This window comes from Pelobates fuscus, chromosome 5 (assembly GCF_036172605.1).
Source record: "Pelobates fuscus isolate aPelFus1 chromosome 5, aPelFus1.pri, whole genome shotgun sequence".
NCBI lineage: Eukaryota > Metazoa > Chordata > Amphibia > Anura > Pelobatidae > Pelobates > Pelobates fuscus.
The window spans coordinates 372,577,519-372,590,773 of NC_086321.1; the positions used below are offsets into that span (position 1 = coordinate 372,577,519).

Sequence of the window (13,255 nt, forward strand, 5' to 3'; positions counted from 1 at the left end):
GCCAATGAGAGAGCAGAAAATTCTAGATTATATCTGTATGATGATTACACTACATAGCCAATGAGAGACAAGCACAGCAGAGGTTATACCTGCATGATAATACTATAAATTAGAACACTGGTTAGCCAATGAGAGACAAGCAAAGCAGAGGTTATACCTGCATGATAATACTATAAATTAGAACACTGGTTAGCCAATGAGAGACAAGCAAAGCAGAGGTTATACCTGCATGATAATACTATAATTTAGAACACTGGTTAGCCAATGAGAGACAAGCAAAGCAGAGGCTATACCTGCATGATAATACTATAATTTAGAACACTGGTTAGCCAATGAGAGACAAGCAAAGCAGAGGTTATACCTGCATGATAATACTATAATTTAGAACACTGGTTAGCCAATGAGAGACAAGCAAAGCAGAGGTTATACCTGCATGATAATACTATAAATTAGAACACTGGTTAGCCAATGAGAGACAAGCAAAGCAGAGGTTATACCTGCATGATAATACTATAAATTAGAACACTGGTTAGCCAATGAGAGACAAGCAAAGCAGAGGTTATACCTGCATGATAATACTATAAATTAGAATACTGGTTAGCCAATGAGACTGAAGCAAAGCAGAGGTTATACCTGCATGATAATACTATAATTTAGAACACTGGTTAGCCAATGAGAGTGAAGCAAAGCAGAGGTTATACCTGCATGATAATACTATAAATTAGAATACTGGTTAGCCAATGAGACTGAAGCAAAGCAGAGGTTATACCTGCATGATAATACTATAATTTAGAACACTGGTTAGCCAATGAGAGTGAAGCAAAGCAGAGGTTATACCTGCATGATAATACTATAAATTAGAATACTGGTTAGCCAATAAGAGAGAAGCCAAGGATAGATTGTGTCTCCTATTGGCTGCAGTTTACCTGCACAATAAACTCTTTGTAACTCACATTCGCTGTCTGTCTTGTGATCTGTTCACATTAATGAATCACATTTAGAAGCCTTTTCTTACTAATTCCTCTGTGCATAATAATTCCACAATTTCACCATTTCCCACCATTTCCCACTGTGGGCTTTTTATTACTGTTCAAAAGATGATGTGTGAGCGAAAGGAGAATTAAATTGCAGCAGGAATGACATGAACTCAAATAATATATTTCTTAAAAATGCTAAACTTACTTTTATAAATATGGAAATAACCACTATTCCATTTGGACTTTTAGCTGCTTCTGTGACATTCGTATACAGCTCATGGTTATAATGAATTAGTTGAACCTTTAAAAGAACAGAGTGTAAGCATATGACATCACAGGAAAAGCAATACGACAAGTAGGTGGATGACAATATATTCTATATTTTTTGTATTACTGGGAATGATGATACTGTGCAATATGCAGATTATATACAAAGCATATCAGGTGATGTTTGTTAAAATTCGTGTCACTGTAATTGCACATAACACTCCATCACTGTCTAAGATATATATATTAAATAAAGACCAATGGCAATTACATTATGATGTAAATCTAAATATCTACCATTTGCTTTATTTATGTACACTGAACAAAATTATAAACGCAACACTTTTGTTTTTGCCCCCATTTTTCATGAGCTGAACTCAAAGATCTAAGAATTTTTCTATGTACACAAAAGGCCTATTTCTCTCAAATATTGTTCACAAATCTGTCTAAATCTGTGTTAGTGAGCACTTCCCCTTTGCTGAGATAATCCATCCACCTCACAGGTGGCATATCAAGATGCTGATTAGACAGCATGATTATTGCACAGGTGTGCCTTAGGCTGGCCACAATAAAAGACCACTCTAAAATGTCCAGTTTTACTGTATTAGGGGAGTCCGGGTGGTCCGGGGGGCTCCGAATACCAGTCAATATCTGGTGTGACCACCATTTGCCTCATGCAGTGCAACACATCTCCTTAGCTTAAAGTTGATCAGGTTGTTGATTGTGGCCTGTGGAATGTTGGTCCACTCCTCTTCAATGACTGTGCGAAGTTGCTGGATATTAGCAGGACCTGGAACACGCTGTCGTATACCCCGATCCAGAGCATCCCAAACATGCTCGGTATATAAACTGGCCATGCAAGAACTGGGATGTTTTTTGCTTCCAGGAATTGTGTACAGATCCTTGCAACATGGGGCTGTGCATTATCATGCTGCAACATGAGGTGATGGTCGTGGATGAATGGCACAACAATGGGCCTCAGGATCTCGTCACGGTATCTCTGTGCATTCAAAATGCCATCAATAAAATGCACCTGTGTTTGTTGTCCATAACATACGCCTGCCCATACCAGAACCCCACCGTCACCATGGGCCACCTATCCACAATGTTGACATCAGCAAACTGCTCACCCACACAATGCCATACACGCTGTCTGCCATTTGCCCTGTATAGTGAAAACTGGGATTCATTAGTGAAGAGAACACCTCTCCAAAGTGCCAGACGCCATCGAATGTGAGCATTTGCCCACTCAAGTTGGTTACGACGACGAACTGCAGTCAGGTCGAGACCCCGATGAGGACGACGAGCATGCAGATGGGCTTCCCTGAGATGGTTTCTGACAGTTTTTGGGGCAGAAATTCTTTGGTTATGCAAACCAATTGTTGCAGCAGCTGTCCAGGTGGCTGGTCTCAGGCGATCTTGGAGGTGAAGATGCTGGATGTGGAGGTCCTCGGCTGTTGTGGTTACACGTGGTCTGTGATTGTGAGGCCGATTGGATGTACTGCCAAGACTGTGTAAGTCACATGCATGTAGGTTTGACTAGGGCTGTATAAACAAAGTGATTTAACTTCTAAATGGCAAAGAATTGAGCAGTGAGACTACAGGGGCATGATCTATACACCAAAACTCCTTCATTAACCGAAATTTGTTTTGGTGCCTCTGGTGTCCCTTTAAGTGTCCAAGTCAATGTACAATGTGTCTAACTGTAGGCAGTTCTGATTAAACTGTGACATGGAATTGTTCAAAGCAGTAACATTCGCTAAATTTGAATAGGATATTTTACGAGTTGTAGAAAGTGCACAAAGTACCAGCTATCAGCCAAATAAACTATATTTTCATAAAATTCTACCTTCAAATGCTTATCTCAGTTTCCCAAGGATTTAGCCATCTATAAAATATTTGGCTGATTTACATATTTTTCCTCAAATGATAGAAAACTGTGAAAAAAAATGACACCAGCTCTTGACAATCACTGAATTATGTATGATTCTTTCCCCCAAGGATGATTTGATAGCTTGTTGCGGAGGCCATATATCACGCTGATTTGTAACATCGCGATCTGACATGCTATAAACTATACATTAGCTGACTTTTGATATCAGTTTTACCTTGAATGCCACATTTTCCAACCTTCGTATTACTGATGACTGAAAGTATATTTCTTCTGAAAGATCGTTTTTATCTTTTCTTAAGTTACTGTCACGGTCAGTTACGCTGTGCTTTCTACCAGAAAAAAATCTCAGGGGAAATCTGCAAGGATCTTGAAACAATTAAAACGGCAACATATTAAACTTTATTAAGATGTTTTATTTCTGGAATCGGAACAATTAGTTAATTAAAGGGGAGCTTAGCTGTTAGACGGTAAGGCTCCTGAATCCACGTTTATGTGGAATTAATCAGTTGTGGTCCCTGAATACAGTATATACTAATGTCACGATATCACGCAGACCATCAACATAGAAACATAGAATGTGACGGCAGATAAGATCCATTCGGCCCATCTAGTCTGCCCAATTTTCTAATTACTTTCATTAGTCCCTGGCCTTATCTTATAGTTAGGATAGCCTTATGCCTATCCCATGCATGCTTACACTCCTTTACTGTATTAACCTCTACCACTTCAGCTGGAAGGCTATTCCATAAAGAATATTTAAAATTAATATTGAGGATTTGGCAGCCAAACGCCTCAACGCCTATACCCTCTCTTAGATGAGATAGGTAGTGTCTGCTGTCCTAAGCTTGATATATATTTCCAGGGCCAGATTAAGAGCCCAGTGGGCCTGGTGCTGACAATTATGATGGACCTAATTACAGAATCTTATTAACCAAAAACAATAAAACAGCCATACGTATCGATGGAGATGGTGCTGGAGGAAAACTCATAGGATGCAGCCATAAGAAAATCCATACCCCCTAACAGCAGTGTCCAGTGAATCAGGAAGTCAATGGGCGGTGTAAAAGTGTGGGCCACTGATGCAAATCACGTAATCAGAACTGCCGAAAGGGGCGAACATGCCCAAAAAGGTTGCATTTCTGCCCAAAGAATTGGAAGGCCAGCCTGGCATGAATGCACATCAGGCTGCCTGCCAATCATGCAGGCTGGCCAACTAAGGGCATACTATGCAGACAGCATCCCGAGTTTGACATAAATGCTTTAAATGATGCGCCTACTTAATGCTTTGTAAGGACTGACCCCTAGCACTCACATGTCCAATTGTCTTATTGCCTTCTTACTAGCAGGCCAAAGCTACTGGTATATAATCTGGGACAGAGAAAAGGTGGATGTAGTGAGTGTAGATGAAAGGGGATATGCCACAGTGTTAGAGAGACCAAAGTGAGCATTACCTTAATTAATTTCATTGTCAGCCAGTCCATACATGTTTTGTTCCCATACAACTTTCTTACGTTTCCATACTTAAAGGGACACTGAAGACACTCAGACCACTTCAGCTCATTTAAGTGGTCTTGGTGCAAACTCCCTTCACCCTTAACCCTAGAGTGGTAATTATTGCAGTTTTTATTAACTGCAAATATTATCTCTCAGGGTTAACTCCTTCTCAAGTGGCTGTCTACCAGACAGCCACTAGAGGGAGTCCCGGGCTTAAAGGCAACTTATGCATGAGGACTTCCAGCATCACCGGAATCCCCATAGGAAAGCATTGAACAATGGTTTCCTATCTGGTAATTCAGATGTAAGCGCGGGGGAGGAGCGTAGGTGGAGCTGAGCCAGCGCGGAGGGAATAGGAAAGCACTGAATAATGCTTTCCTATGGGGAAATCCTAATGCAATCCTAATGCGAGGGACATCGGTGCTGGACTCAGGTAAGTACCAGAAGGGGTTATTAACCCCTTCTGCACCACGGGGATGGGCCTTTACAAAGGGGAAATCTATACCAGGAAAACAAGTTTGTTTTCCTGTCACTGGAGTGTCCCTTTAAGCAAGAGTATGTGAAGAATCGTTAGAGTTGTCACCTTTCTTGGAAAAAAATACTGACCTTAATCATTTGCATAATTAAATGTATGTGTGACATCACATGATGTAAATCACAAGGAGTGACATAAGAGAAGATTCTTTAAAATCACCAAAAAATACTTACAGTTTGATTATGCTGTATAGATGTCTCAGTCTCCCAAGTCACTCAGTGTCTCAGGGTCCCTATGTATCACAGTGTCCCCTAGTTTCCCAGTGTCCTCATTTCTCCCATTGTCCCTATTTCTCAGTGTCCACTGGTGTCTGTGTCCCCAGGTCTCCCAGTGTCCCCTATGTATCACAGAGTCTCAGTGTCCCATGTCTCTCAGTGTCCCCAAGTGTCCCCATGTCTCCCAGTGTCCCCATGGTTCTCAGTGTCCCCATGTCTCCCAGTGTCACCAAGTGTCTCAGTGTCCCCATGTCTCCCAGTGTCCTCTAGTGCCTGTGTCCCCATGTCTCCCAGTGTCCTCATGTCACTGGGATACTAGGGGACACTGGGAGACATGGGGACACTGGGAGACCTGGGCACACTGGGAGACATGGGGACACTGAGAGACATGAAAGGCACTTGTGGACACAGACATGGGGACACTGGGAGACATAGGGACACTGGTAGACATAGGGACACTGGGAGACTTGGGGACACTGATACTTTTGGGGACACAGAGAGACATGGGCACACTGAGACACTTGGGGACACTTGAGGACACAGACATGGGGACATCGAGACACAGAGAGACATGGGGACACTGACACACTAGAGATACTGAGCAACATGGGGATACAGACACTAGGAGACACTGGGAGACTTGGGACACTGGGAGACCCAGATCTCCCTGTGTCCCTATGTCTCTCAGTGTCTCCATGTCTCACAGTGTCCCCTAGTGTCTCAGTGTCCCCATGTCTCATAGTATCCCCATTTCTCACAATGTCCCCTAGTGTCTCATTGTCCCCAGGCCTCCTAGAGTCCCCTAGTGTCTAAGTGTCCCCAGGTCTCTCAGTATCTCCCCCTCTTTCCCCCATCACTCACTTAAACTGTAGGCTGTCTCTGCAGGCTGGGAGCTGCTGTCTGGACTCTCTGTGCTGAATAGAGAGAGGCAGGGTTATGCTGTAGCTTCTAATCCCTGTCTCTCTCCACACACAGCGATTCTTACTGGCCAGCGCCAGTATTGCAGGGTAATCTCCGTTTATACTGAGAAAAATACAAAAATACCTGCATTTGTATTGCCAGCATTACTGCAATATTGGCAAGGCCAGGCAGCCTCAAATACCGGCTGGGCCAGTAAAATACTGGCCAGGTGGCAACCCTAAGTAGTGTGAAAAGACCCCTATGTTAAAAGACCACTATAGTGCCAGGAAAACAAACTCGTTTTCCTGGCACTATAGTGTTAATAGGTCCCCCCCAACCTGGGCTGAAGGGGGAGAAAGGGGTTACTCACTTACCTTTCTCCAGCGCCGGGCTCCCTTGGCGCTGGGGACTCTCCTCCCTCTTCTGCCGAATGCACATGCGCGGCATCACGTGACCAGAACTGCCAAAAGGGGCGAACATGCCCAAAAAAGGGGGCATGTGTGTCCAAGAATTGGAAGCCCAGCCTGGCCTCAGTGTCCCTATGTATCACAGTGTCAGTGTCCCCATGTCGCCCAGTGCCCTAGTCTCCCAGTGTCTCAGTGTCCCCATTTCTCCCAGTGTCCCCATGCCTCAGTGTATCCTGTGTCCATGGATACTAGGGGACATTGAGAGACATTGGGACACAGTGAGACATGGGGACACTGAGAGACCTGGGGACACAGAGACCTGGGGACATTGAGACACTTGGGGACACTGGGAGACATGGGGACAAAGACACTGGGAGACATGGGGACACTGAGACACTAGGGACACTGGCTGGGAGACATAGGGACACTGGGAGACATGGGGACACTGACATTTGGGGACACTGGGAGACATGGGGACACTAGGGACACTGATAGACATGGAGGCAGAGACTGGGAGACTATGAGACACTGGGAGCCATGGGGACACAGCCACTAGGGACACTGGTTGGGAGACATGGGGACACGGGGAGACATGGAGACACTGTATCCCAATGTGTCTCACAATGGCCCTATGTCTGACAGCGTCCCCATGTGTCTCAGCATCCCCATGTCTTTCAGTGTCCCTATGTCTCCCTGCTGCCTTTCCCCTCATCCCTCACTTCCCTGAGCTGAAGGCTGTCTCTGCAGGCTATGAGCTGCTGTCTGGACTCTCTGTGCTGTGTAGCTACTCCCCTGCGGATCAGTGAGTAGAGAGAGGCAGGGAGGGATATGCTGTAACTTCCTATCCCTGCCTCTCTCCATACACAGAGACACCTAATGGCTGGTGCTGGTATTGCAGATTAATCTCTGTTTATACTGAGAAAAATATCTGCATTCGTATTGCCAGTATTACTGCAATACTGGCATGGCCAGGCAGTCTCAAATACCAGCAGTGCCAGTAAAATACCAGTCAGGTGGCAAACCTAAGAGTAGTGTGTAAAAAAAAAACCCAAAAAAACTTTTTAAATGGGCCTATTCCACAGGCCTGGGCCTGGAGCTGCAGCTCCATCAGCCCCTATGTTAATCCGATCCTGAATGCACCTACCTACTCCTTCACTTCCTCAAATAAATAATGACAATGGGCTGCATTATCTTACCTTGTTACTAAAAATATTTTTGTTTACTTAATCAGTGTGTTCAAATGATGAAATCTTCACCTCCTGTCCACTCAAAATGTTAGTGTCTCCATTGGAGAAACACGAGTCTCTGTATCATACAGTATCCACTGTTAGTGTAACCCCTTAGTTGCTGAGCCTTTCTGAGCTTTGTATCGATTCTTTGATGAGAATTTAGAATTTCTTTGTTGTCTTTGGTAAAAGACAATTTTATAACAAGACACGGAGGCTCATATTGCATATCCCTTTCTTTACTGTTGACAAATAGCAGCAAAGGAAACATACAGAATGAAAAAAGAATGAACATGTGATAACGTAGGCCCCTCCCCCTCAGGTCCCAGTATAACAGGCAGCACTTCCCTTCCATTTCCCTCTTTCTTTGCTGCTCTGACACAAAGATAAGTACATGCCATATTTTCTCTTATATACTATTCATTGATAATTTAATGGATTTTTATTTAATTTGTATTTATTTAGTCTTTTATTTCGAAGGTTAGTAATTGTGTCGTTATACACTAGCCTCAGGGCCCAGACCTCCCCTGCTTATGTAACCTTGTCTGTTTCTTCTGCTCGAGCGCCTCTCTGCGCACTTCTTCTTGTTTCATTATTCCTCCGCGTAGCTTGCGGGTGCCGCGAATCCCGCGAGATTCCCGGCGGCCATTTTCTGTCATTCTGTCCCTACCTCTTAGTGTGTCGCTGGTCTGGGCCCTGGTGAGAGCGTTTTTCCTTTGCTTAGATTGTTTGGGTGACTAACCCATACGTCCTTGATCATGCCTAAACCCAGACTATCTACTGGGTCCGCTCACTCTGGGGAGTCGGATTCCCCAGTAATCAGAACTGAGGCCCCTGTCACCTCAGATATTTCGCCTTCTATGGCGGATGGGACTACCCAACCCGATGGACCACAGTTTCTGGCGCTACAGCGCTCGGTGACAGACGCCATTATGGCTGCTATGGGGTCTATGTCCTCCACCCTCTCCCACACCATTTCACAAGCCCTCTTGCCCCGTCCTTCAGACGAGCAACTCTCGGGCACCTTGACACCCCAGGGAGAGGTATCTAAAGGGGACTTCAAAAAGGCTGCCCGTAAATCTAAACACTCCTCTGCCTCCAGAAACACCATGACTGGCGTACCTTCGGTCGCCCCAGAAAGCGTGTCCCATCCACGCAAAAGAGCCTTTCCGCGCCAGGCAGAACGGGCGCGGCTTTGGAAATGTGCTAGAGCACAGATTGAGAGCGGCACCGACTCAGAAATCGGGTCAAATGAGGAGGCTATGAATGAGTCAGATTCCGACTCTGATGCGGATTCCGCCGATGGCGCTCTCGACCTCCTTTCCTCTGCTCAGGCAGAGATGCCCGGAGGCGAGACGGGGACCAGGAACCCTGCGGCTGCGGGGCCATCCCTCGTGGATCCTTCGGGGGTCCCACTCTTCGATCCGGATGACCTTCATCATCCGAGGTCGGCGGAGTGGCTCCCAGCCGACCACGTTGCCACATATCTGGAAAATTGGGTCAGAAAACCCTTAAGCAAGGCGGCCCGCAACAAATTGAGGGCGGAGTGTCCTAGGCCTCTGGTGCCTAACAAGGTGTGTGACACCCCAGAGGTTGATCCAAAAATGACCCAGTTCCTCACTAAACTGGGCTGGAACCCCCGTAAAGGACTAGAGTCCGCTTTGAAGTCCTGCCAGGACAAGCACCTGGACATATTCGGGCCTTTGGCCAAATTATTTGACTTGGCGGAAGACGCCAGAGCGGAGAACCGCATGGTCGACCCTGAAGACCTTAGAGGTTGGGTCCAGAGAGCAATTTGTATTGCTGGGAGCGTAAATACCTCCCTGTCTATTGAAAGGCGTAAAGCCATATTGTTCAAAATTGAGCCAAAACTAGCCAACCTCGCCCTTACGGAGGCGGGCAAAGACGCCCAAGGACTCCTCTTCGGAGACTCCTTCATCAAAGACTTGGGGCGTTATGTGGGGGCATTCACGGCTCTAGACAAGGCCCAGGCCTCCATGAGGCGAGTATTCCAGGGGCGGGTCTCTACCAGGGCCGGCAGAAGCAGGAGCCGTCTGTCCGGCCGCAACTATCCCCAATCCCGTGGCACGGGAAGAGGCTCCCTTCAACAGTATCACCAATACCAGGAGACCTCCCGCCCCATGTTTTTTCCATCCCGTGGACGTCAATGGCGATCCAGAGGCCTTCGGAGTAACCCAAACCCCAGACGACCATACGGTGAGTTGCCTTCTACCACACATTTCTTCTCCGGGTTACATAGGGGGCAGACTCCAACATTTTTTCCCAGCCTGGTCACAAATCACTTCAGATCCCTGGGTACTGGCCACTATTCAGGGCTTCCATATAGAACTCACCTGCCGCCCTACACACATTCCCCCTCCTCGACCGATCCGCTTTTCCATCCAGGATCGCGGTCGGATCGACGAAGAACTTTCATCCCTCCAGTTCAAAGGGGCTATCGAACTAGCACCCCCCAGCCCTGCGGGCGTAATAAGCAATATCTTCCTAGTGGAAAAGAAAGGCGGCCAATCGAGGCCAGTCATAAATTTGCGCCCCCTCAATGCCGTAGTCAGGTACCGCCATTTCAAGATGGAGGGTATTCACCTGCTAAGGGATCTCCTCCTCCACGGAGACTGGCTAGCGAAACTAGACCTAAAAGACGCGTACCTGACAGTGCCAATAGCGGAGGCCTCTCGGGACCTCCTACGCTTTTACTGGCGACACGAAATATGGCGATTCACCTGTCTGCCCTTTGGCCTATCCTCAGCCCCGTGGTGTTTCACAAAACTTCTACGGCCCGTTATGGCCTGGCTACGCAGTCGAGGAGTTCGACTAATCGTCTACCTAGACGATATTCTACTCATGGCTCAGGAGCGCTCCACCCTCCTCTCACACCTACGACTAGCCATAAACCTCCTGTCACGCTTAGGTTTCATAATCAACTGGGAGAAGTCATGCCTGACCCCCGCCACCCGCTTGGAATTCCTAGGTTTCCAAGTGGATTCGGGGGCAGCGACGCTGAGTCTCCCGATATCCAAGATTCGTTCCATCCGCAAAGAATTGCGCAGGGCCCTTATCCGACCCCAGCTCACCTTACGCCAATTGGCACGCCTCATAGGCCTACTGGCCTCTTCAATCCAGGCCGTGTTCCCAGGCCCACTCCACTACCGAGCGCTACAGCGCCTAAAAATCGTTCACCTAAGAGCCGGGGCATCCTACGCAGACCTAGTCTCCCTGGACAACGAGACGAAAGACGAGTTGCGATGGTGGATTCTCAACCTGTCTGCGTGGAATGGCAAAGCCATCTTCGGCTTAACGCCGGAATTCACGATCGACTCGGATGCGAGTCTACACGGTTGGGGAGCCCACTGCGAGGGCATCTCAACTGGGGGCCGGTGGTCGGAGTCCGAAACCCGACTACATATCAATGCCCTGGAGCTCCTGGCAGGCTCCTTCGCCATCCGCAGCTTCGCCAAGGACCGTGCCCTATCATGTATTCGGCTCCGCATGGACAATGTTTCGGCGGTGAGATATGTCAACCACCTGGGTGGTACACAGTCGGCGGTCCTGGCCAGGTTGGCGAAAGATTTTTGGGAATTCTGCCTGGAGCGGAACCTGATGGTCTACGCAGAGTACTTACCTGGCCTGCACAACGTCCAAGCGGACTGGGGTTCACGTTATCTTTCAGACACCAGCGACTGGAGATTAGCCAGGAAGGTGTTCTCCAACATATCATCTCTTTGGGGGCCATTTACCATAGACCTTTTCGCCTCCCGGCTCAATACTCAACTCCCACGCTTCTTCAGCTGGAGGCCGGACCCAATGGCGGAGGCAGCGGATGCCTTCCTACAAGAGTGGAAGGGAGGCCTCCTCTATGCCTTTCCCCCATTTTCCATGATCCCTCGCTCACTCCTGCAGACCCGCAAACACCGGGCGGAGCTAGTCATGGTCACCCCATTCTGGGAGACGCAGTCTTGGTTCCCCCAAATACTCGAGATGACGTTGGACTACCCTCGACTCCTGCCGGATCGCCACGACCTGCTACAAGACCCGACGGGTCGCTATCATCCCCTCCGGCTGGAGGGCTCTCTCCCACTTCTGGCGTGGCGAATCTCCGGGGACCCTGGGAAATCCAAGGAGTTTCGGACGCAACTAGACTCTTATTGGCAGCAGCATGGGCTCCCGGCACTAGACGGGCATATGGGTCAGCTTGGCGAGCTTGGGCTAGCTGGTGCATGGCTCGGAACGAGGATCCCGTTTCGGCCCCTGTAACAACGATCCTGCAGTTCCTGACGTCTCTCTTCGAAGCCGGTAAGGCTTACAGGACCATTAACCTTTACCGTTCCGCTATCTCGGCGATTCACCAAGGCTTCGAGGGCCGCCCCGCGGGACAACACCCTCTAGTGTGCCGACTCGTCAAGGGCTCTAGATTTTCAAGGCCACCCAGGCCCCGCTACGCCACGACCTGGGATGTTTCAGTTGTATTGACTTTCCTCTCATCCTGGCCCGCTAACGCAGGACTCTCCCTCAAACAGCTGTCGGCCAAATTGGTGTGCCTGCTCTGTCTCATCTCATGCAAGAGAGTCTCGGATGTCAGTGCACTGGATGTCGATGCCAAGTCATACACCCCGGACGGGGTAACTTTTAACATCAGCAGACGCACTAAGACTTCCATCAAGGCGGTATCCTACCCTAGTTTCCCTGCCTCTCCTTCGCTATGCCCAGTGACCTGCCTTCGTGAATACGAATCTCGCACCGAACCACACCGATCTACTGCCTCCCGTCAGTTGTTCTTATCTTTCCGCCCCCCTTTTCACCCAGTTTCCAGCACTACCTTATCACGCTGGGTGAAATGGCTGCTGGCCCAAGCGGGCATTGACACTACAGTGTTCGGCGCCCACTCAGTACGAGGGGCTTCGGCCTCTTCTATGATGTCTGCGGGCGCCCGCCTGGAAGACATTATGAGAACAGCTGATTGGTCTAGGGAATCTACCTTCCGAGAATTCTACTTTCGGCCGGCCCCACACACATTCGCTGTAATAATGGATCAGCTTTAAACTTGCAATATGAGCCTCCGTGTCTTGTTATAAAATTGCATGATTTTGCTATTACATGACGAAAAGTCATGATTTTATTAAAGACACGGAGGCGAGTATTGCCCCACCCTTTTTTGTTACTCTCTCGCTGGTAAGTATATATCTCCCCACCCATATTACTCATACCACGATACACCTATGTTATAGTTTGGGACGGTAAGTGGGGCCGTCCTTATAATTGTTGTTTTCAATATTACTGGATATGTTAACATTGATTGTTTTGTGGGATTGTATATACAAGGGT

The 13,255-nt window shown here is 47.8% G+C and overlaps 1 protein-coding gene across 1 annotated transcript in view; it reads right to left on the bottom strand.

Moving 5' to 3' along the window:
- The window catches only part of CA10 (carbonic anhydrase 10), a 157,869-nt gene that overhangs the window by 17,458 nt on the left and 127,156 nt on the right, over positions 1-13,255 (bottom strand). The window contains exon 6 of the mRNA XM_063456229.1: positions 1,183-1,278. Within this exon, the coding sequence (XP_063312299.1) occupies positions 1,183-1,278 (96 nt within the window). The remainder of the gene's footprint in view (positions 1-1,182; positions 1,279-13,255) is intronic.